General features: G+C 46.8%; 1 protein-coding gene across 3 annotated transcripts; it reads left to right on the top strand.

The window, feature by feature from the left end:
- The first annotated feature begins 252 nt into the window (after positions 1–252).
- LOC112988781 (solute carrier family 23 member 1-like) lies at positions 253–24,334 on the top strand. Of its 3 annotated transcripts, XM_026109499.2 has the most exons (13): positions 254–607; positions 3,462–3,608; positions 4,996–5,153; positions 8,639–8,798; positions 10,859–11,040; positions 14,686–14,806; positions 15,395–15,551; positions 15,805–16,058; positions 19,262–19,426; positions 20,235–20,343; positions 21,399–21,494; positions 22,932–23,214; positions 23,333–24,333. In XM_026109499.2, exons 1-12 carry the CDS (start codon positions 554–556, stop codon positions 23,198–23,200), a joined length of 1,872 nt encoding a protein of 623 aa, XP_025965284.1. In that variant the 5' UTR covers positions 254–553; the 3' UTR covers positions 23,201–23,214; positions 23,333–24,333. The 3 variants fall into 3 exon arrangements, with proteins under 3 accessions (XP_064366856.1, XP_025965284.1, XP_064366845.1); XM_064510775.1 differs by having other exon boundaries at positions 22,932–24,333; XM_064510786.1 differs by lacking the exon at positions 21,399–21,494 and having other exon boundaries at positions 253–607; positions 22,932–24,334.
- Positions 24,335–24,871: the final 537 nt, after the last annotated feature.

Consider the following 24,871-nt stretch of genomic DNA (forward strand, 5'->3'; position numbering starts at 1 on the left):
AGATGACGACATTTGTACCTGAGCCAAAATACACAGCAATCTACATGCAGAATAAATGAAACCATTTAGAAATCGATTTTTCTAGAGATCAACACAAAGCTCTTCAAACAGGCCCAACCCACACGGAAAATGCAAGTTGCTTGTGGATCAATAATCAAGCAACATTTTTCAAGGCTGTGCCAGAAAAACAGGGAAATGTCTCGCCTCTCGGATAGTCCCTTGCATCCTTACCTACGGAGGAAGTTTTTTCCACCGTCAGTTACTGATTCACTCAGCCCAGGGAAGGGCTGCTTTCCAGCTTGGTTTGAATGCTTGTCCTCTAATCGGCTGGAGAAAAGCAGTCACATAAGCCAAAGGGAAAGGAAATGCCTCTGTGATACTGCTCACATGAATAACTAGGACTGAGCAGTGGTGGACTCCTGAAGCCCAGCTTCTGCATCTTCTCACCCCGTTTCTTTAGAGCTGCCTTGACTGAGACAAGTGACAATTTGGGAGGCTTTCCTCTTTATTTGTCTGTCTTTTTCAAGGCAGTCCGTGAAGAAAAGCAGAAGGTATGACGCCCTCCTCAGACAAAGAGCTCAACGGGCTAGATAACCCCAGCTTCATGGTGAGTGTGCTCTTCTCTGAAGGTTAATTCTTGCATAAATTGGTGCAAGCCCTGCAAAAGGAAGAGAAAGGGAAAGCCAGGGGGTTTGGACTGACTGCAGGGATGCTTGTGGGCGGTGAACATCTATCTTAGCTCTTATCAGCAGGAATCTGAGGAATAGTTTCCTCACTAAAGCTTGCTAGTGTTACAGACCTGAGGTACTTTCTACTCTTTGGAGCTTATTTTTGCTTCTTTTCTCTCTATTATTTGTAAAAATGAGAGAGTAGATGAACGGCAGTGCAAGTGTATCTGTGTCGAAAAGGAACTGAACTTGTGGTTCCTTGTGGCTGTGTCCCTGGGTGGAGGATTTTATGTCATAATAAGTAAAAATAAAAGTAAAAGTGAAATTTAGACTGATGAGGAATGTGTTTCCTTGTCTTCTGGATCTATTTCTAGTGGGACAAATTGATAGAGAGGTGGACAAAGAAGGGATCTGGGGGTCAGCTGGGGAGAGCACTCTATAGGGTTACAGGATAATAAAAACACCTGCAAATCAATGTTATTGAAGGGCGCATGGTGCATGGGAAATATTGCAAAACACCTGCAAATCAATGTTATTGAGGGGTGCATGGTGCATGGGAAATATTGCACACTGTGCCAGAGCCATAGGGCCGGGAGGGGGGCATGGCGGCCTTGTTCTCATCTCAGGGCAGAGACAACTCTCACAGAAATTAGAAGAGTTGCTTATATGCCCTCAAGAAGGGTGAAAGCGTGGGGTCCTGCAACCCTCCGCCTGCCTCGGTGCAGAACCGGGGCCTTGGAGGAGTCATTTAACCTCTTGGTGCCCAAGTCTCCCATTTCTCCAATAACTCTTGGCCAGCTCGCTGCAAGTGGTGGAGATGGGGGTGCTGGTGTGGGCCAGCTGCAGGCAGAGCCTCCAGAGAAGTGCTCAGAGCAACGCAGAGGTTTTCTGGTGTTGTTATTAGTTGTCTCTGTTTCTGTCTCTTCCACTGTAACTCAGATCAGGTTTGTAACCCCCTCGAGTGGGAATCACCCCTTTATCCCCAATCTGCAGTTCCAGCAGTTCAGTTTCCTGTTGCTCTCATGATGTGCTTATCTAAAATACTGACGAGGGCCCTGATCCTGCGCCTGGCACCTGACAGCAGGCAGGGGACAAGCCGGACACCTGAGCTTGCAGCAATAGCTGGGCTGGGAAAAATCACCACAAGCTGGGTGGCTGCTGGGGGACTCGTCCCTGCCGAGACCAGCTGCTGCAGGGAGGCAGAGGGACGCTTGTCCCAGAAAAAGCGCTTACTGCTGCCTGCCTGACTTCTGATCCAGCCGGTGCGTGGTGGTGTTCAGGAATAGCTTTCCCCCCAAAAAACCTCCATGCATGGGCAAGCTTGAGTACCTTGTTGTGCATTTGCTAATCCACAGCTCAGGCTCTCTTGTTCCCAAATGAAAATGCCTCCACGGGGAGTTATTCAGGAACGCCTGTTACTCTTTAAATTCATTCCTGAGCCCTCTTTGAATTAACTCTGCCCTCACCTATCTGTTTTTAAGTACCTGTAATGCTCCCAGCCTGCCTAGGCTAGGTAAATACACTGTATTTTCAAAGGTATTAGATAGTGGATTTTTAATGGTGTGATCTTAAATGGGACTTTGGAGACTCAGCCATGACAGACACTAGAAAAATGGAGATTTCAGGCAAATGATGCAGTTCTCCAGGATTAATAAACTGTGGCTGCATATTTGCAACTGAATGTAATGTTAATTTTACATCCCTATTTCCTGATTACAGTGTTAGTTTTTGGCTACAGTGATAGGTAGGCTGTGACAGTTACTGCAGACACCTTTCTTTGCTAGGCATTTTGGGGTCTCTAGGTTCCAGTAAGACTGAAGGATAAAGACAAGAAAAAGTTTGGTACTGACAAACTGGTTGGGAAACTGGGAAAGGATTAGGGCAAGACAGGCTTCTGCCACTGCCTGCCAGACCCAGGCATCCCAGCCCAGAAAAGATCCTCTGCTCTGGGTGCGCTGGACACTCACTTGTCCAGTCCTCGGTGCTGCCATTGCAGCAGGACACCTTCCTTGGTGGCAGCTGGCCCTGGCCAAAGGCAGCACCCGCTGCACAGGTGCCCAGCTTGTCCCACTCCTCTGGGGCCACTGTGATCAACGGGCCTCCTGCAGCATGTGCAGGGGTTTCAGCAGGCCCTGCTTTTGCCTGTGTCCTATTTCAAAATGGTCACAGGGTCTCCAAGATCAGTGGTTTCACTGTGTTTCGCCTGGCTCCTCAGTATTTGAGAGGTTTTCTAGCATGACAAAGTGAAGGTGTGTTTATCGAGGTGGAAGATTTTAGTGTTTGATAAGGAGATTAGAAAGAGAAGACTGAAGAGAAGAAAATAAAATATAAAGCATGCTTTTAGTCTGTAATTATTTGCTGCCCACTTGTTTTAGGATATTTTATCAAAAACACTGCTTGTGGGGGACAGCCATAGACAGCAGACAATAGGGGACAATGCAGATTTCATGGATTAACCTGTTGCAAGCTCTTTCTTGCTCCTGGATAGAGTTACTCCATTGTCAGCTAAACATAAATGATACTAATCCATTTTGTCCAGATATGTCTTTGAGGCTAATTGAGACATCATCCAGCATCTCTTCTGGTCTAGATACACATGTGCCAATAAACAATTTCCATAGGCATTTTTACATATGTTTTAATTTCCCCCTCTTGTTCTTTTTTATCCTGGCCTTGTTGAAAGCTACAGATGAGGTGTTCCCACAAGACGTGGAGCACGGTCATGGGAGAGGCAGTGGCTCGGTGCCCACTGGGCCAGGCTCTGGCTAACAAGAGCTCTCTCCTGCTTGCCAGGGTGAAGATGGGAGCCACTACTACGCCTTTCCTGACCTCACTGCCCAGAGACCAAAGGAAGGCAGCGGTGAGGACCACAGCAGCAAGCTGGCGTACACCGTCACAGATGTACCGCCGTGGTATCTGTGCATCTTGCTTGGCATTCAGGTGACAGTGGGAAGAAGGCAGAGGAGGTGGGGTGGATGGGTGTTTAATGGCTTTTCAAACAGTTAATGGGGGTGAAACCTGAATTTGGAAGTGCTTTACATTCTCCAGGCATGACTAGAGCTGTGGGATCAGATCTCCATGAGATCAAGTCCTTCCCACCATCTCCTGAACACTGATCGTTATTCTTGTGCTTACAATTACGCTCTGCCCTTTGAAGTGCAAATGGGAAGGCAGAGTCCCAGGGTCAGAGCCAAATAGTTAATAAGAATAGGTTAGATACCTCTGCTAAAGTTAGCCAAACGTCTAAAGGCTCCAGAATTTCTGTCATCCCTATCTAAGCAGAGACAGCATGAGAAAGGCCCATGCTGCGTTGGTCCGTGTCCATGGCAGTGCTTGTTGAATGACCCAACATTAGCAATGCCATGCAAAGTCACTTGGTGTAGAGCCTCAGTGAAGGGACACCTCAGGATGATTAAGATAATGATGGACTGAGCTTGGTGGACATTTTGTACCTTGTTTCTTTAAATGACGATCTCAGATTTAGACTGTATAAAAAGGAGGTTTTATGAACACATCTCCATCATTATTTTGATAAAACATGCCTATAATGAGTACTGTGAACTATCAAGCACTACCAGTTCCACCGTTGCAACCTTGTGCTACAAGATGACAACTGGAAAGTGACAACTAAAATGACCTTGGATTAATCCACTGTTCACCACAAATAAGGTCAATATTTAAAGCAAAAGTATGTTTGAAAAATTATTTTCACATTTAGTAATTAATTGAAGGTCATTGTAGAAATATGTCTGTGACCCTTCTGAAAAGTACAGGGCCTGATTTTTCCATTACTTGTCATCCATTTTGGGAGTTGTTTATAAATAAATAAGTAAATATATGGTGTGAGAAATGCTACTGATAGCAAAGAATGGGTAGCTCTAGTTTGATAACATTTTACATTTTATTTTCTGGTGCAAAAGAGACGGATTGAAACTCACATTTGCACTCATCTAGTCTGGTAGCTCCCTTCCCTGCCCTGGAACGAGATGTCTCCACTCTGTAGAAGAGTGTCCCAGCCACATTGTTTGCAGGTGCTGGGGATAAAGTGGTCTCTTCTGACAGCAGTTTGGGGAGTCCAGAATGCCACAAAAGGTTTTTGAGCATGAAAAGTGGGGGAAGTTAGTTGGGGGCATTGCAGTTCTCATGGGTACTTTGAAACAGCCTCTAGCAGAGAATCAAAGTTGGCTAAAAAGCAGGAGCATGAATAATACTAGTATCACACAAGCACTGGCCTACGATTTGCTTTTAGATTTTCCTCAGTGACCCAGTAATAATACATGGCCAGTTCTGCATCCTTCCTTACCCAATTTTTCTTTGTGGCTCCTAGCATTTCCTGACAGCCATGGGAGGTCTCGTGGCCGTCCCTCTGATCCTCTCCAAAGAACTGTGCCTCCAACATGACCTCCTCACCCAGAGCCACCTGATCAGCACCATCTTCTTTGTCTCAGGGATTTGCACCCTATTGCAAGTCTTCTTTGGAGTCAGGTAGGCCAAATGCAAGAAACGGGACACGTGAGAAAACTGCTTGTAGATGCAGTTCCTATGTGCTCAGTGACCAGTTTGCTGTAGAGCTTATCTATCAATGAGGGTTATCTGCTACCTTTGGCTTATCAGGGCTAATGCTGAAGCATCCCGAAATCACTGTACATGATACTTTTGCAGGATCAGCTCACTGAGTGCTCTGACTTTTGTGTTTTCTGATGCACCTTTTGTTGTGCTAGTAAGGAATCTATCATACAAAACAGTAAAGCATTAAAACATGCAGTAAACAGTATTTGCTTCTGCTGTATGCCAGGAATCCTCCAGTTGAGGCAGGACCCTTTTGATCTGGGCCCAGGATCGAGGAAACACAGACTCTGTGAGGAACTCTAGGGCAGGGGGTAAATGGGAGTATATCTCAAGCATATACAGTTGTGTGATACCACTTCTCATGCAAGGTATTCATGGCACAATCTGAACTGAACTAAGGTAAATCCTCTTTGTTGCTGAGCTGTTGAAGAGCCAGTCGTGAGAAGATGAGCTTGCAGCTGCCTAGAAAATGAAGTATCTGATAAGAGACATATCTGCAAGCACCCTCCTTCTCCCGAAGATCTAGACTGCCAGTTTCACAAACTGTTTTTTACCCTTCCTGTTTCTTCCTCCACTGCAACTTTTCCATGTCTGTCTGTCATAAGAAATGGCTGTAGACAAACTTCATTTCCAAGAGAGCTCCACTTCTCATAAATTGAAGGTGTGCCATGTGGGCCAGGTCACCCTTCCAGGCTATGAAAGAGAGGAAATCTGGCTCTTCTCTGTTCAATTAAATTCAGGACAGAGTGGGCAACCATGACCTTTAGTATCTGTGACTATTTGGGTGATTCAGTCTGGAATTTCTCCCAGGCACACTCCCAAATGGCTCTGTGAATACCTGAGATCTGTGATGTCTTCTGTTCTCTGTTAGCCAAGGATGAAAGAGTAGGAGGGAGCATTATTTCCTGCAACTGAATAGCTAAATGAGAACAACAGATCCAGTTAAGCTTAGACGGGTTCTGTTGAGTCCAGGATGTGATTGCCTCGCTGCCAGCCCAGATTTTAAAGGTGTGAGGGCATTCCTGCTGGAAAGGTGGGTCTTAGGCTGTGGCCTGGCTAAAGAAGGGAAACCAAGCCTGAGGAAAAAGTTGGAAGTGGATTTTCTTTCTTACTGTTTTCTCAAGCCCTGTAGTAGTTGACAACCATGCGCCACCAACGGTGCAGTCAGGAAAACAATAAATGCAAGGTTGAAGGGATGTTTTTTTTTCCTGGAAAACATCAGTGCTATTGTCCAAGATCTTTGGGAGCCCTCAGCTAAGTACTGTGTACAGTTCATGGTGACCATATGTAAGAAAGACTAATTCAGAGGAGAAAAGGTATGGAGACAAGCCATTAAGGCAGCATGGGGAAAGGAGACAATTCATTTTACAGAGGCAGTCTGAGTGAGACTGGTTTGTTTAGCCTGGCAAAGTGGAGGCTCGGAGGGGTACGGCTGCAGCCAGTAACTAGACTGGAAAAGAAAAGGATGGGATCAGACAGGGAGAAACTATTTCAGCTAAAAGACAATGTTGGCATGTGAACAAATTGATAGGAACTGGCCATGAACGTAGGCATTTGGGAGGTTCCTACCAAAAGCCAGTGCAATTCTGGAGCAGCCCTCCAGAAGCAATAGCCAAGGGAAAAGCCTGACCCACTTTAACCTGCAGCTCGGTCATGTTATACAGCATGAAAAAGCAGTGACGACTCCCAGTCACTGAAGAGCCTGTATCCAAGTGGCTCCTGAGGGAGATACAGCTCGCTTATCATTACAGTGAGGCCCCTTAGCACATGCTGAGATATCATATAATGATGATCATAGCATACCATTTCCTCCTTTAAATCTACAGCATTTTGTCTTGCAAACCCCACGGGAAAGAAGCCAGCATGCCCCTCTACCTGCTACCGCCAGCACCGGCTGCAAAGTAGCTTCAGGGCTAATGCACCAGGAGCTATAAATCTATTGTTAATTCAACAGTGATGTCATCGGACCTTCTGTGTTTCTTTTTATTTTTTGCCTTGATCAGCAAGATTCTTTGAAAGCTGCAACATGTTCGACTGAATGCTATAAAGAAGTGATTCCATGGATGACTGATATTCAAATAAAAATTACTGCTGAAGTCCTGAACAATGGTTCAGATGTACATGGCATGATTAAGTGTAGTAGTATAAATATTTGTTTTAGATGATGGAGAGAGAGTGCTGATAAGGCTATGCCATCTTTTATCTTCTAATGTGTTCCAGGGAATGGTAGAAATGCCCCTAGTTTGGTGAAGTACATTCTCTGCAGAAGTATTCACCTGGGTCACCACGCCACTGGTTTCCTAAGCAGATGCCGTGAGAGTTTCTGGATCAAGGAGAGGTTGCTTTGGGGACTGCTCTCAGGAGTGGTCTCTAAAGAATGAGGATGAGGTGCGCCGACTTGTTCAGAGCTTGCTGTGTCAGCCTGGGCCTTCAGACAGGTTCTGATTTTTAAAGCGCGATAGAGCAATGGCCTCATCAACAAACAGCTCCCACTGAAATGGGGGCTTAGTGCCTTCAGTGGCTTTAAAGAGTCATTCGGGCCTTTTAAATCTCTGTTGCCATTTCTCCGTATGTGAAATAAGAAGTCTGGCTTAGCTCGTAACAGTGAAGGGAGCACTGATCCCCATGTATAAAGCCCTGTACCAAGCCACTTCTGGATGCCACTGAAGGAGCAAGCTCATTGCTAGCTTGGGTTTCAAGAGTGAGAGTTCCTCTAAGCTAGGATATGTGCAACATGTGGGAAGTGCTGAGCTCTTCCCGAGCCAGGGAGCCTGGACCTGCCCTTGCAGGTTTCCCTTCCAGTGTGGGTGGAAATAGAGCAGAGGAATTAGCTTTAAAACCCAGTGTACTAAAGGTAAGTCCCAGTTTCTACCCCCAGTCTGAAGATGGCAGGTCATGAAGAAAACTGAGGCAGATGAAGGGAACAGAGGAAGGGACTGAATCTTGGCAAGATCTGTGCCTAAAAGTCTTATCTGTGCTAAGTTTTTCTTGGCAATTTCACCCTCTTTCTTCCTTGGTCTTCTCTCCTCCTCCAGGTTTTCTTTTCATTGTTGTTTAACTATATGCAGCTCTGTTATCTGATCACACATTAAGACGACTATTTTTTTTTCCTTAAAAAAAAAAGTGTAGCAGAATTTGACTCCAGAAGCAGTGTCTCTTTCGATTTTCAGTGTCTGAACCTGGGCTCTTTCCCTGTGTTGCTCGAGTGCAGTGGGCAACAATTCCCAAGCATTGTCAGTGATGGAGACCTGCCAGAACGTTTCTAAAGACATTGCCAGAGGCCATGAACAGATTGATTTTTCATTTGTTTTCAATTTATTTTACTTTTCTTTCTCTCATTCCTACGGAGCTCAGATCCCAGCATTCACACTCTTCAGCCTTTTCCTCTGGCTTCCTTCCAGGTTGCCTATTATCCAAGGAGGGACTTTTGCGTTCCTGACTCCCACCCTGGCCATGCTGTCTCTTCCCAAGTGGAAGTGCCCTGCCTGGACGCAGAACGCCACCCTAGTGAATGCCTCTTCGTCAGAGTTCATCGAAGTCTGGCAGACACGGATGCGAGAGGTAATCCCTATGGACAGGCTGTGCCAAGACCAGCTCTAGAAGTATGATAAATGGTTCCTGAGCGGACAAGGATCTGGGGAGAAGATCTTCCCAAGAGAGACCACTGAGTCAGGGCAGCCTGAAGGCTGCATTACAAGCAGCTCTGCAGATGTTTGTGACAGGCGATTTGCATAGCTATATTATATTTTCAGTGATACCCGTTCTGCATCAGGACTGCTTGCTTTCACAAAAACTCCTGATCATGGCAGGGCCATAAGTGCTGGAGAACCCTCCACTCCCAGGTGACCCTGGTCCTCAGCCTGCTGCAGCTCCCTTGGCATCTATTCTCCAGTAGAAAAGCAAGTGCTTTGCTGCTTTTAAATGGGGGTCTGTGGGACAGGACGTATAGTCCTTGGGTGATTTATGGTCCCTGCAAAGTCTCCATTGGTCTAGCCAGATCTTTGCGCATGAAGTGTGGTTGGCTTTGAGGAAGGAAGGGAGAGAAGATGTTTCTGAGGAAAGGTCCCTGTCTATGCACAAGAAACCTAGTAAACGGAAGTGAAAGGGCAGAACTTACTGTAGATAGTAAGGAAAAGAGTATTGTTAGGTGGCCAAAGGAGAAGAGGAAGGGTCAGGGATCTTGTTGCCTTATTCTACATCTATTGCCTACTCAGAAAAAGTGGCTGAATTTGCCTCTGTTGATCTGTATGTTGGGGTGCTTTGAAAAGCACTTGAAAAGCATTCTAGGATCCTGAAGGCTTTGCTGTGCAGTGCAGAGTGCCATCCCTGTGGATACATGTAAATACCATTCTGTCACACAGGGACTACTGCCTTTTCTGTTCAGGCTGGGGCTTTATCCCCAGGCTGGGGGTATTTCTCTTCCCTCTAGAGCCAGAGGGAGAGGAAGCTGCTCAGCACCTCAGACAACCCAGGCCGGGACTTATCACTCCATCTGCGATGGCGGAGAGGAGCCTCACTTTCGAGTCTCCTGGCTGGAGGTGATGTGAGCATCAAACCAACTTTCAAGACTAACCACTGGCTACTTAAACAGTGATTGTCAAACACAGGGAAGCTCAGGGTGATAAATGTGTACCCTGGGGGAAACCAATACTCACAAAAAACAGAGGCCTGGCTATAACTGCCCTTCTCTCCTACCAGTGTGCTGCAATGCCCAGTCAGCCACATCCTCCTTTGTGGTTAGTGCTGTACGGGGGACTTAGATACAGCGTTGTGTTCACCTGCTTGATGTCTGCCTGAGCACATACCTCCTAGTGACCCCCAAAAGGCAGTCTGAATAGACAATGGGACATAATCAGTGTGTTTGTCCCCTCACCCCCACCAGCCCACTGCCGTGGTGCTGGTAGGGGTAACACGAGTAAGAGCCTACTAAGATGATTGAGGGACTGGAGCACTTCTCATATGAGGAAAGGCTGAGAGAGCTGGGACTCTTCAGCTTGGAGAAGAGAAGACTGAGGGGGGATCTTATCAATGTATATAAGTATCTGAAGGGAGGGTGTCAAGAGGACGGGTCCAGACTCTTTTCAGTGGTGCCCAGAGACAGGACAAGAGGCAACAGACACAAACTGAAACACAGGAAGTTCCACCTGAACATGAGAAAAAACTTCTTTACTGTGAGGGCGACTGAGCACGGACACAGGTTGCCCAGAGAGGTTGTGGAGTCTCCTTCCTTGGAGATATTCAAAAGCTGCCTAGACACAATTCTGTGCAGCGTGCTCTAGGTGACCCTGCTTGAGAAGTGGGGGTTGGACTAAATGATCTCCAGAGGTCCCTTCCAACCTCAACCATTCCGTGATTCTGCGAGTCTGAGTAACCAGGCACTTGGTTCTGGAGGCCATGCAAACCCATCAGCCACGGGAGAGTTGATGTGCTGGTGCTTTGGTGGCCCTTTTCCACACATGACATTCAGCCAGCTCCTGCTGTCATCAGAGTGAAGCCTCCATGCTCATCCATCACTAGGAGCTGAGCCTGGCTCTCACACTGGTTTTGCACTCACCTATTTAAGAAAAGGCTTAACAGCTGGAGCTCCTTTCAACATCTGCTCTTTTTCTCCATTTTTCCAGGTGCAAGGAGCTATCATTGTTGCTTCCTGCTTTCAAATCTTCATTGGATTTTCTGGCCTGATTGGATTTCTGATGAGATTCATTGGCCCTCTGACAATTGCCCCAACCATCACCTTGGTTGCGCTACCTCTCTTTGACTCGGCTGGAGATGACGCTGGGCAACACTGGGGCATATCTTTCATGTAAGTCTCATTTCTGCTTTGGAAAGCTGTGTGTACACAGACCATCTACCTCTAATATAAAACCAAATATCTGTAACAGGCTTCCCCAGGGATTGAGGAATTATTAGTTGAATACTAACACGTGACAGGCTTGTGCAAGACACCAGTATGGCCTAGTTTATTTTCCAGGAGCTTAGAGCCTTCAGCAACATCAGCAACAAAGCAAAAAACAAAAATGAGGTTAAAAAAATCTGATTTTGTGAAAACCCTGAGTTCACAGGTCAGTAAACAAGTCTTTTCTATGATGATTATCCCTATCATACACATAGTATCTAATACACTCAGAATTTAAGTTAAAAAGACATTCCTAAAATAACAAAGTTGAGTGCTCCAAGTTAGGTACTTCCCAAGTTAAAATAGCAGTGTATATTGTTTTCACATGACTAGGAGGAACTGTTTTCTTCTAGGAGGGCCTCGGGGGTCTGGAAATATCTGCATTGTGCACATGTGGCTTTGCAACATTAAGAGTGCTCTTTCAGAGACGTTTGTGTTGTGTGCCCTTATGATTGGTGGTAGAATTTCCTTGGCACTCCAGAAGCAAATTAAAAAGGTAGAAATGCCACTGCATGGTTCACCTGCAGATTTGACACTGTCAGATCCATCATGTAGACTTGAGCTTGGGATAATGTACAACATTAGTTTATCTGCCCTGTGGACTCTCACTGGTTTGCTAGTGGTGTCTGAGCTGCCTTTGGAGACACAGGGATGGGGTTTGACTCCAGCCCCTGGGAGGCAGTGTGCTTTTTGGGGGTGTGCTCCCTGCCCTGGCTCTGGCCCCAGGCTGGGCCTGTGCTCCTGGCTGTGCTCCTCCTGGTCCAGCTGGTCTGCTCTGCCTCCCGGCACCTCCACTCCAAGGCCCCATCTCTGCTGAAGCAGTCTGTTCTTCTCCTCCACTTCCTCACCTTATTGGTCTCTCCTCTCCCATCCCCTAAGACCCCAAACCCTGTCTGCTCCCCCAGGCTTCCCATCCAACTGTAGTTTCTCCCACAGCATCTCTGGCTTGTTGTCCTAGTCTCCAGCCCCAAAGAACTATCCTGGCCCCTTTCCTTAGCCTTGTCTGGACTATCTCCTCTTTCTGCCTCGCTTTTCCACTCACTGGCTCCTAACCTCAGGCCCTCACTTGACCTCTTTGTCTAACCCTGCTGCTCCATCTGCCATCAACGAGTTCCCCCTCCTCCAACCCAAGTCCTCCACCTGCCCTCAACCCTGGCCACCCTTTCTGTCCTTTTCATTTCTGTCCTATCTCCTGCCTGTGCTAATCTCAGTCCTTTCTTTCATGACTCATATTTCTTTGCCCCGGCCTGATCATTATGCTTTGAGCTATCTGGTTTGTGTCCTCTTTTGCCACGAGGCTGCCCCCTCCATGCTGTGTGAGTGCTAATAAGCAAAGGGGGAAGAGTCATGGTGGAGAAGGGGGAAGACACAAGTCCTGTGGTCTTGGCCCTGCTACCCAGCCCCACCACATTCCACAGCACCCATGGCAGGCAAAACCCGCTGTTGCCTTGAGTACCTGGGCTAGTGTGTGCTCATCTGCTCCCTGATGGTCGTGCATACACAGTTCATCACTGGGCGATGGGAGAGACTTGGACATACTCAAAAAGCCTGGCACCTCTATGGGCTGCAAACGCTAAAGTCAGAGATGGTTCTGCCAAGCACTTGGGACCTAGGATGAATGATCATTTTTACAGATTGATCATACTTGAGCAGATTTTCACGAGAAAGAGCAATATCCCTCACCCCAAAGATCAAGTCTGACTGAATCTTAAGTCTTTGCTCCAGATCGTAGGCAGACCCTCCCACTGTTCAAGGCAAAAATCGCCTCTCAGCACAGGCCATGCTATGTCTATTTCCTGAGTGTTATTATTGGAAATAGGTTTGGGATACATTTTTCCAGAAATATTTGGCCTGAGGCAGATGTTTTCCATGGAAAATTTCATCTTGAATTGTTAGAGTTAGGAAGAATTATAAGCAGCTGAAAATAGCATCTATTAACAGGATGTGTCAGGCAATCTGAATAATAAGCGGTGACACCTACCCAAGATAGAAGACTGCGCCTCAGTGATTCATAAAGCTGCTGAGCCCCTTTGTAAACGCAAATGCACAAAATGTGCACTGACGCAGCTGGCCTGAGCTCTGTTGCTTTAGAAACAAAGAACGCAAAGCAGGTCCTCCTCGAACTTTCTGCGTCCTCATTCAGTGCTTTGATTGATGATTCATAGCCTTTGGCTGTATGTTGTGGTGTATCTTTGCAGAGAGGTGAGGCTAGTGTTTCCTTTGCACTGCTAGCGTTCTTCCTGTCCTTAAAGGAAGAAGAGCCTCCATGTGGTGGAGAGAGCCTGGCTTTTGGAGTCCTCTAGAGTGCTGGGCTCCTCAGGTAGCCAGGCCTTGAATTAATGTGCAGGCAGGTGGGGAGCTGGGCATCCATGTTGTACCTACAGCTCACGTTACCTTTTCACTCATGGAAAACTACCATTTCTTCCCATCAGTGTGCAAAGTTACTAAATGTAATTTGGTGTAATTCACCAAATCCTATTTCAAATAATTCACTCGTATATAATTTATATTTGTTACGGAGCTGAGCAGCTGGGTGGGTGCCTGGTCCTTGGCCTCCCACTAGGTACCACAACCAGCAGCTTAATCTACCATTGGCCCTGGTTGTCCTTTCTGGGGTGAAGCAGCAAGGAGGGAAGAGAGGGCTTGCTGCGAGCACGCGCTCAGCCGTGCACGTAAGGCAAACCTGACACTGTGTGCGTGCAGCCCTGCACTGGGGTTTCCAGGAGGTTCAGCCCCGTGGCCAGGGTGGGAGAGGAGCTGCACCCTGTGGCCACCTCTATGAAAACGAGCCCCGTGGCCTGCTGGGGGCAAACAAGGCCACCGTTACATTGGACAACCCATCTATGGTACAGATGTGGCAGCATGGGCAGCCATGCTCTGCCCTGCGTGTGACCGGGAAAGCCGTGTCCTGCGAGGCGTCACAGGAGGGCTCTCCCTAGGGCCAGCACAGATGCTTCAGGAGCACTTGGGCGCTATTTTGTACCTGCTGAACGAGATCCCAGCATTAGGGAGGAGAGCAGCCCCACTGTCCTGCCACATTTTTTTTCTTCCAAAACAGGAACTTGCATAGGCAAATCCATGTGAGTTCATGCCCCCTTGCAATGTGAAATGAAACCCTGTGACTTCCTCTTTCTTCTCTCCTTGCTGGGTAGAAGCTCTTTGCAAATTAAAAGCAGCATAAGTAAACTTGAAATCAGGAAACCAACAAATCCTGTATTTCTACTACATCTAAATTATATAGAGGGGTTCAAGGACAGCTTCCTATATAGCCTGCCTGGGCCTTGCACATCTCTCATGTCTTTCTTTCACTCAGCATCATTTTTAAACTTCTGACAATGGTATCATCCTCAATGATTTACCATTGCAGTGATGTGGGTCTTGGAACAAAAAGGAGAAAAAAACATTTACAAGCACAACAAAACTCAAGGTAGCATATAATGGGAAGCTTGTTCCCCTTCAGCCTTGCCAGAGTGAGAACCCTTCCTGTAGTGCCGAGAGCCTGATTTTTGGGCGTACTTTCTGTCTCATGATCTACTTTTTCCCTCCCCCTAGGACTATTGCTTTCATAGTTCTGTTCTCTCAGTACCTGAAAAATGTGCCTGTGCCATTGCCGTCTTACCAGAAAGGCAAGAAGTGCCACTTCTCTAAGGTCTACCTCTTCCAGATCTTCCCAGTAAGTTACGGTTTCTGGTGATGGCAGAGGGATTGGGCTAAGCCAGTTCAGGCTGTCTGGGCTCAAATGCTATTTCCACTCACTTTCAGCACAGTAAGAGTTTCCCAGTCTCACCTACGCTGCAGTTTAATTTCATCTTAGTGTTGGAAAGCCAACTTTCTCTCAGAAACGCAGGCTGCTCACCACCTCAGTGTGATGGAGCTGGCTATCTCTGTGACCCCTACTTTCTCTGGGGTCTGTCCTTTTTTTCATTGTCTGGATAATCAGAAACAAGACACTTTCCAAATGCAGCCAGGTCGTCTTCAATTGCCCAGTGCACCTGCCCCCAGGACTGCTCTTTGCAGGGGAGGACACAAAGGGCAAGAAGGTACCACCACCCCATGCGAGGGAGGGAGTCGGTGCCACCGGGACAGGGGAGCACCCTGCTGGCACTCTTCCCCCATGCCACATGCACATGTGCGCGTGGGGAGAGGGCCAGACCAGGAGAGACCCTGCCTCAAATCCTGTACCACCATGCGGTGGCCCTACCGGCTTGCTGGAGATGCGGCCGTGCCCTAACGGGATGCCTCTGTCAAATGTGACGGACAGGTGCTGCTGGGGCTCTCCCTGAGCTGGCTGCTCTGCTACGTGCTCACGGTGACTGACGTGCTCCCCGTGGATCCGGCAGGATACGGCCACCTGGCTCGGACTGACACGCGAGGGGACGTCCTGTCCCAGGCTCCCTGGTTCCGGTTCCCCTACCCAGGTAGCATGGTGCCCGCCTCTGCCTCGCGACCCACTGCTCCTGCTGCTCCTGCTGTTCCTGCTCCTGGGGGCCTCACTGGCTTGTGCCCTCACTCACGGGCACTGTGGGGAGGTGAGGGGACCCTGAGCAGCCCAGCTGGGCTTGGCTGGATGATGACGCAAAACACTTGCAAGTGCCCCTGCTGCCTTGTCCATCAGTAGGTTTCAGAGCAAACCTGATGCCGCTGACCCTGAATCGAGCTCTTTCTTTGCAGGCCAGTGGGGAGTCCCAACCGTCAGCCTGGCTGGGATATTTGGCATCACAGCTGGGGTGATTTCCTCCATGCTGGAGTCGCTGGGAGATTACTACGCGTGCGCCCGCCTGTCAGGTGCCCCGCCACCGCCGAAGCACGCCATCAACCGTGGGATCGGGGTGGAAGGCATTGGCTGCCTTCTGGCCGGGGCCTGGGGGACTGGCAATGGCACCACGTCGTACAGCGAGAACGTGGGTGCCCTGGGCATCACCAAGGTGAGTTTCGCCACAGTGGGGCAGCCCTGTCATGCCACCCGCCGAGGAATGTCATAGCCTGCTCAGAGATATGTCCCGAGGGTGTATTTACAAACACGTTATCCACACTGGATATGTGCTGGACCTGGGAACTGATCTTAGCCCAGCTCTTGCTGGACACACCACTCAAAAAAACCATGTGCTTGCTGCCCATGGGCACTTGGTGACCATCTCAGCCAGACTGTCCAAATTATGTAACATAAGCAGTCATTCCCGCTCTTTCACCACATGTGATTTGAGTACGGGAGAGGTATACAGTGCTGTTACTCATGGCACCCGGTTTATAAGACTAAAGAGAGCACGTTATGCTGTGAGCTAATCTGGGAACTTCCTGAGAACTAAATTTATCAAAGCTGTTTGTCTATCCATCTGTCTTTGTGTCTATTTATCTATATATACCTACTTTCCTAAATATGTATAAGGAGAGGAGAGGGAGAAATATAAGAAATCTTTATTGGGGTTTCAAATTCCACATTTTTATAACCCAAAGCTGGCAATCTTGTGAAAGGTATACTGTTTCTTTGGAATTATAAAACGTGATGGTAAAGGTTTATGTTTTTACCTCTCTATAAAGTTTCAGGAATCCCTTCAGTATCTTATTGCTCTTAAAGGGAATGAAATTTCTAGAGATAAGCTTGACAATCAGATCATAGCTTTTCACTCAGTTTTATAGCCGGGGATGGGTACGTCCAGCAGCCCTCCAGAAAACATTTTTAAATCATTGTCAAATAAGCTGTTGCCATATCAGCAGAAGTGCAAGACAGTAAATAAATGCAGAAATTAACTTATGGCTCCCCCCCCCCCCCCCCATATTGCTTATTTCACAGGATTTTATTAACCTCCCTCACAATAACCATTTTTCACAGGCGGAGCCTTCAGTGTTTGAGTGAGGTGGTTGTTTCCAGCAGCGAAGGTTGTCTGGATGTCTGCGTGGAGGCCAGTTTAGCCTCTCACCCCGCGTACCTTGTTGCTATGTGGTCTGTACATACTGACCACATGCCCATGCTGCTTGTTTCATGACAAGTAGTTTGTGGTGTACGTTGTATGTATAGGATGTAAGCACGGTGGAAAAGTGCCCAGACTCATAATTATCAGATCAGTCCATTCTCCCTGTGTCCTCTAAGTCCTTCAGGGAGACATGCCATCCTTTCTGTTTAAGAGAGGTGTTTCCCTGAGATCCCACCTCTGGAAAAGTTACTCATTCATACTTAAGGGTCCAGAAAATGCAGAACCTCATTTCAGTCAGTCTTAAATCAGTGGAAAGACTCTGGCTGGGATAGATGGGGATGCTGAGAGCACAAGGCAGATTTCATTTCATTTGGGTTTTGCATGGGAAATGCATCTTTCCATAACGAAAGGAAACACAAGGGACTTGTTTCCCTGCTTGAATAGAGGTGTCCAGCACCATTTGAAATGTCTTCAGGTATCTCAAATATCTGCAGGGACTGGCAGACAAAGCAAAGGAGAAGCTGCCAGAAGCTGCCAAGATACAACCGCTTAAGAGGCACCAGACACCTATGCTTAAATTAGTGGGTGAAGTCCAGTATGCCAATACCGAGCTCTGGTTTTCAAGAAAATAAGATGAAAATTGTAAGGAGAGGTAAAGACCTCAAAATTACCATATATATGGTAGTACTCTGCACTTCTTCTGCCTTAAGAGAACTGATTTTCTTATTTTCCTGACATGATTGAAACAAACTCTAAACTACAGGCTGTAAAACCATATGCTCTCAATTGTGGTATCGGTGGATTAGTTACATCACTTTTAAGGCCAGCTCCATGTACTAGGTAATTTATCATTTTGGCAAATTAAGAATCTTAAACTCCATTCTTATCCTGGAACAAACAGATCTTTTGGCTTTTATTACATTACACTTTTGATAGCAAAGTGTCAGTGTTTATATTCCTTAAAGTGAAGGAATATAAAAAACACACCCGACGGCAAAGGGAAATGTATGTATAATTTTATTTTGAAACTCTCCATAAAATCTTGTTCATTTATCTTTTACAATCAAGAAATATTCAAAAAGGGACACTACTAGTTACTGGAAGTGTTTTTGTCGAAAGCATTGGCAAAAAGCCCTTGCTGGAAATAGGACATTCTTCAGACATTTGCAAGGAAAGATTAACATAATTAATTGAATTACAAAATATTTGCAGAGGATTACAGAATTCCTCTGCCTAAGACATGAACGTTGTAAATCTTAGCATGATTCTTTAAGCCTTCCAAGGTTTGGTGTGGCAAGACAGATCTTGGATTGAAAGTCTAATAAATGTTGCTTTTTCCCCCTAATTTCCATAACCTCTAAACATCTCTTTAATCCCTTTGTTTTTGTAGATACTCTTTTTCTTCCTGTTCACATACTCTAGCAGCTCTGCATAAAGGCCATGACTTGGTCCTTCACCCCATCTTTGTAGTAGTGCCTGACAAAGGAAAGGGCCCTTGACTTTCCCTAGGGGAAAAAATGAGACAAAACTGGTTTCACTGAAGCTAGATGGGTAATGACAGATAGGGGCAGACTAATGGACTTCCCCAGGTTTTGCTAGCCATTTATTAAATATGGAAAGAATATACCAGATCCAGGAGCTAGGGATCTAAACAGCTTGTCCAGCCAGCTCTGCTCTCCCAATTCTTGCTCCCGAGGAAACGGAGGCTGCAGTGCCAGACACCTGGCTGAAACCCATTTCTGAATGGAAATCTAAACCCTAGTAGAAATATTATCCAATAAACTAACTGGGTAGTTGCAACCCCAGCTTGTGGGTATACTGAGACATTTCTAGCCTGGAGCAAGAACAAAGCCATATGTGGGGGTTATTGCGCTTTTAGTTTAATGGTAAACTTTTGTTTAGCAGCAAACTGTTAAGGTCTTTGCCAACGGTAGGAAAAAGGATGACATAAAATAAATGGGTGTAGATCTGCAATTGTTCCCAGAGTGGCTTTTGTAATAACTCTTTGCTGGTCTGCAAATACAGAGGCTTCCCAAGCAGTGAGGACATCTCAGCTAGAATGCGCTCACTCAAGGCTGTATCTCAGCCTTGGAGCTGAAAGTGCTTTATCTGAGGAGCAGCGACTGCCTGCCAAGTGTGCACTTGCTGCGTGAAGCCATCCATCCTCCACCTCTCTGTACCATGCACATGACTCTGCCCTCTTCCTCTTGCCCCAGGTAGGGAGCCGAATGGTGATAGTCGCTGGTGGCTGTGCCATGCTCCTGAGCGGCATCTTTGGGAAAGTGGGGGCTATGTTTGCCAGCATACCTACTCCTGTGATCGGAGGAATGTTCCTGGTGATGTTTGGAGTTATCACGGCAGTGGGAATTTCCAATTTGCAGGTAACAGCTGGGTGAACACCATTTCATCCTCGGGGAAGGTGACTCGTTTGAAACCAGGTTCTTATCAGGCTGAGTCAAATATAAGCGAGTTGCAGCAAATGCAAACATTTGTGTTGGCAGCTCCTCGGAGAAGCTGAGGACACAATAGGCCCAAAGGGCTAAACCACAGAAGGGTTCCTGGTCGGGGCAGAGTTTGCTGCTGCTCAAGGTATCTGTGTTACTAACAACCCAGCAGGTTGGGGCTGCTCCCTCGGCTTCATTAATGCATGTAGTGATTTCCCTAGGGGGTCATTTTTCAGACCCTTCTCGTGGTTTATCTGGAGCAAGCTGTTATCAGCAAGGGGGAAGTTTCTGTCACTGCCTGTATGGCTGATTTGTTGCTATATCCTACGGTATAGGTGCAACCCGGGCTGTGTTGTTGCACGTGTCTGTTTAGGGGAGGGCACCTTCAGCTGCAGGACACAAGCCAGAAATGGGGCTCAGGTAAACAAGTTTCATTTCCAGCTTGCCCAGTGGTTTGCTGGGTGAACCCCATCTTCTTCCCGTGCCTCAGTTTCCCCATCAGTAAAATGGAGACCATGGCATGCTTTGCCATCTAGCTATAACTGCCCTACATAATTGCTACTATATGCATATACACATACACCTTTCTGAAAGCACTTGCTAATTTTGATTCAGCTTTAAACAACTTTTTACTGTAGCACCTGTCACTGGCTTTGTGTTAGTGCATGCATCCAAGAATGTCTCATTAACACCCATTATGGTCACCTAAACAGCAAGTAGTAATGTCTACAATTTCTCTGTGCAGTATACAGATATGAACTCCTCCAGAAACTTCTTTATCTTTGGGTTTTCTGTATTTGCTGGCCTCACGATTCCCAACTGGGCAAGCAAGAATAGCGGACTGCTGGAAACAGGTAAGAAGTGAAATCACATCGTATTTTAGAACCATTTTCTGTAGTATAAAACTGAAGCAAAGGCTGATCCCGAGACATCTTTCAAAATACAGTTTTCCAAAGAAACCCCTGAAGCCTGTGCTTTGACTGCTGCCTGTTGCTTTCGGGGTGTGCTCTTCTTGCCCTCTGCTCTCCTGCAGAGCTCTGGGGTGGAAATCTGCTACTGATTAGCCCCTGGACTCTGGACTCTGGCCAGGCTCCCGACTGGCCAAGGATCGCTGAGCATGCTTCCCCGGGATGGGCTCCAGGGTGAGGCCTTGGCCAGGAGAACAGCCCATGGCTGAATTCTGTTCAAGATCTCTGTGGAGGAGGCTTTCTTATATGCTCACATGCAAGAAAGCTTTGTGTTTCCAAACTGCACAAGCAGACTTATTTGCTAATTCATCAAGATAAGTTCATTGAAATTCCTAGTCCTAGAACAGTTAATCCTTCAGTGTATCTCTGGTGATTAATGTCTCTGTCACAGGTATATATGGCATGCTGGGGTGATGAGAGAGCTGAGCCCAGAGATCAGATGTGCTATAGGTGCCCTATCAGATGCTCTGTGTCATTAGGCTATTTTGCTCACACTTATCAGCCCTCGCAGAGAAGCAGTACACCTGATTAACTTAGAGTGAAACCCCATGCTAAATAAACCCATATTTCTTTGGGGAGTGAAGCTTGTGTGTTTGTAGGGAACGGCTTGGCATTACGTCATGGAGGTGCAGAACCTGTTTGGAGCAGAAGAAGGTTTTTTCCTGAGACAGTGCCGTGATGACTTGCAGTGTAGACAGGCTCTTAATGTATTTGCGAGTCATCCCCTGCCCACTGGCAGCTGGGTCAATGAATAATTATGCAGCATAAAACTATGGGTTTGAAATTAGCAGGAAGATCAATCTCCTTTGCATCGCCAAATGCTAGGCTCTGCTTTGGGATTTGCAAGTCTTGTCTTAACAGGCATTGCAGCTTCTTGGCACTGGCTACGTTGCTGGGCAAACATGTCTCTGCATCACTACCCAAAGCTGTTTTTCTGCTAGGAATCATCCAGCTGGACCAAGTGATACAGGTGCTTCTCACCACTGGCATGTTTGTGGGTGGATTCCTGGGGTTTCTCCTTGATAACACCATTCCAGGTAGGATTTGTTGCAAAGAGCTAAGCTACTAGGTTCTGCCTGCCCTAGGGTTTGTTTCCTAGTATTTTTTTGTCTTCATTACTACTGGATGAGCTCTGTGGATAGAAGTTGTGCTAGCAACTATGAAACACCATGTCCCTGAACTCCTCTCAGAGAGGGAGGAAGAACAGGAGACATGGCGAACCCATCACTGAAATGGTCTCTGGCTGAAAAAACAGCAGTTCATCAAAAACTGACTCATTTTTCAAGAGCAACCTGATCTGAAGAAAAGTTTATTTGCAATAATATCTTTTAGGGAAACAGCCTAAAGTCATGTTGTTAGTTGAAAGGAGAGACAGAGGCAACTGGAGGGAAGGACCCTTAACTTGATGATGGGACTTACTCAAATTCCTACCTCAGATCAGGCACAACACAGCCACTTTCATTTTGAGGGTAGTTTTTTTCCATCCTCTCTCTTTTATCAGCTTATTTTCCCTCTCTTCCTCCCAGAAATTCTCAGAAGGCCTCAGTCTTGTCCTGAGATTTCAGAAAGTGTTTTGGAACCTCAGGAAACATTGTGAGATGGAAAAAGAATAATTCTTGCTTGGTTGTAGGCGAAGTGCCAGCACATACCTACTTATGAGAGCTACTAGAATTGAGGCTGCCCTGGTGCCACAGGGGCAGAAAGCACCAGGAAAGGCTCACAGCCACAGATGGGATATAGCACTTGCTGCCAGTGCTCAGCAGAAAGGCTCCAAGTTCAGTCAAGCTTGGGGAGAGACAGAATAGAATAAGAGAGAAAAACCTCATTTCTGCAGCAGAAAAAAAAAAAAAAAAGCAGGAAGGACACACCATTAACTAGATTTTTCTGCTGTTCTCTGTCTCAGGCTTCCTGAAAAGTCAGTCTCCTTTCAGCCCTTTAATTTTCTTGTAACCTTTGGCCCTCAGTTCCTCCAGGCAGTACTTACAAGTGTCCTCACTCCCTTCCCCAGGAAGGACTCAGCTGCTGCCCACAATCAAAGGCACTTAGCAATGCCTGGGCCAACGTGAACACCTGTAACTCATAATTGCTAGTTAAATCTTGTTCCCCTGGCTCTACGGTAACTTAGCACTTGCCATCCAACCTTGTTTTTCTAACACTTTGTGACTCCTTTTGCATGATTCTTTGACTCTCCCATTGCTTGTGAAAACCTGTTTCTGTATACTTGATCCACAGGAAAAGCAGCAAAGACTGCTGATAGGGAAGCTGTAGCAGGAAGAAAGGCAGTCTAACAGGCAGTTAGGTAATCTTTGTAAAGAGCTTTGAAGCCAGAAGGGTTTAAGTGCGTGGGATCTATATGTTGTATTGGGACTGCGGGGATAGGAGGAGTGGGTGTGAAGCACACACAGCAGACTTATGTTTGGTACATCTGTTTCAATGTTTTCCACACAATGATCTTCTCCTTTCCTCTTTTGCAGGAACACAAGAGGAGCGAGGACTCCTGGCATGGAAGCAAAGCCATAAGCAAAAGGGGGACAACTCTCAGCTCATCTCCAATGTCTATGATCTTCCCTTTGGCATAGGCACCAAATACTGTGCTGTCTCTTGGTTTTGGCATCTCCCCACTTGCCCCAAAAGACCACCTGGAGGCAAGCAAACGGATGAACCAAAGGCTGCCGAACAGGAACGCAGTGTTAAAGCAAGCTCGGAAAGAGCTCCTGAGATAGGTGCCGACACAAGGATATAAGCCCTGGCCTGAAGGTGAACTTACCTTTGAAGCAGAGGTCTGAAAATTGTGTCTGTAGCCATCATTTGAGCCTTAGGTGGCAGCTGTCAGAGGCTGGAGCAGAAGAGTCGATAACATGTCTTTCTCTTCCAGTGCCACTGGTGACCTCGAGGGATTCACTTTTCTCCTCTCTGCTTTTTCCTGCCCACCTCCAGGAAGATCATAATTCTGCTTTGGAGAACACCGAACCCCAGGCAGTCCTCGGACATTTGGTTTCCCTCCTTATGCTGCACCCTGGGGTCCCTCAGCTGTTTAGCTGAAGCAGAGACCTTCCTTTCCCCCTTCCCTGGTGGCTCTTGGGGTCAGAGCAGGAGGCACCCCGATGTGGACCCTCTGCTGTCCTCAGGTGTCTCTTGAGCTGAGGCTCATCCCCCCCACCCTAAAGGTCTGCAGCAACGATGTTCACCTCGGCTTGTAGTTTGCACCTATTCTGATGAAGGGAAAGAAATGGGTACCTCTAGGTTATGATTTATCTTGTTCTCATGACATTTTAAAGAAGGACAAATGAATGCTGCTCTAAGAGAGGTGTTAGAGATTAATGGGATGAATTGTCTTCTGCAGGTGCCTCTCCCTCCTCAGACTGCAGAGGGAATCTAGAGACCTTGCTTAGGCTATTGACCTCACAGAAATAATGAACTTCACTGACATGAACCCTGCCTGGGGTTGCTGGGAGCAGGCTCAGGGGAACCAGCTTTCCCAGGAGACCACATCCTAGAAGGAAGTTTTCAAAGGAGTTTTCATCAAAGATGAAGGAGAAAACTCTTCTGCTCACAGACTGATGTATCCATGCTACTATTAAGTCCCATGTGTCTCCATGGTACCTGTTTGGTCTGCTGTGGTAGTTGTGCAGTGAGGACCACTTCTCTAGTAGTCAGTTTGTAGATTCTTCCTCCTTTCCACAATCAGTGGAAACAGTCTTAATCAATATGGTCATATATATGTGTGATTGTATGTGGTACGGGTTGCTGCTGACATGTAATAACATTGTTGTTGTATCATAAGCTTGTGTTTCCCTCCTTGAGATTTATATTAAGATATTTTTGGAGAAAATCAAATAAAAATACAGTGTAATGATATATTCCAAGGTGACTGTCATAACAAGTGCCATGTAGTACGATTAGAATCACAGAATAATTCAGGTTGGAAGTGACTTCTGGCAGTCATCTGGGCCAAGCCCTTGCTCAGAGCAGGTCCAGTTAGATAGGTTGCTCAGGGACTTGTCCAGTTCAGCAATGACTGGCTCCAAAGATGGAGATCCACACCCTCTCTGATGAAGAGTTGGTTTAGAGGAGAACAGGATACAGCAGTTAATGAGTGAAGCACATGACCAAGAAAGGGGTGAAAACTGCTATATTATGTAGCCTTCAGATGCTCTGTCTTCCATGTTGAGACTTCCCTTCAGCACTGTGGCTGGGATCCCCATATGGCGAAAGCAAAGTGGGAAGCACGGATGGGGAACCTCAGTGTTTTTGCTGGCTCCGTGTCAGTCTGTGGAGACTGCAGCCATTCCTTGTTTCTCCTCGTAAGACGTGGTAGAATGCTGGCAAGTGCCAGGTTTATATTTGGTTTAGATCTGTTAGAAAGAAAATTTGACATGGGTTTCCTATAAAAATCTGTCCTCAATCAGCTTTT

This window comes from Dromaius novaehollandiae, chromosome 1 (assembly GCF_036370855.1).
Source record: "Dromaius novaehollandiae isolate bDroNov1 chromosome 1, bDroNov1.hap1, whole genome shotgun sequence".
NCBI classification, from domain to species: Eukaryota; Metazoa; Chordata; class Aves; order Casuariiformes; family Dromaiidae; genus Dromaius; species Dromaius novaehollandiae.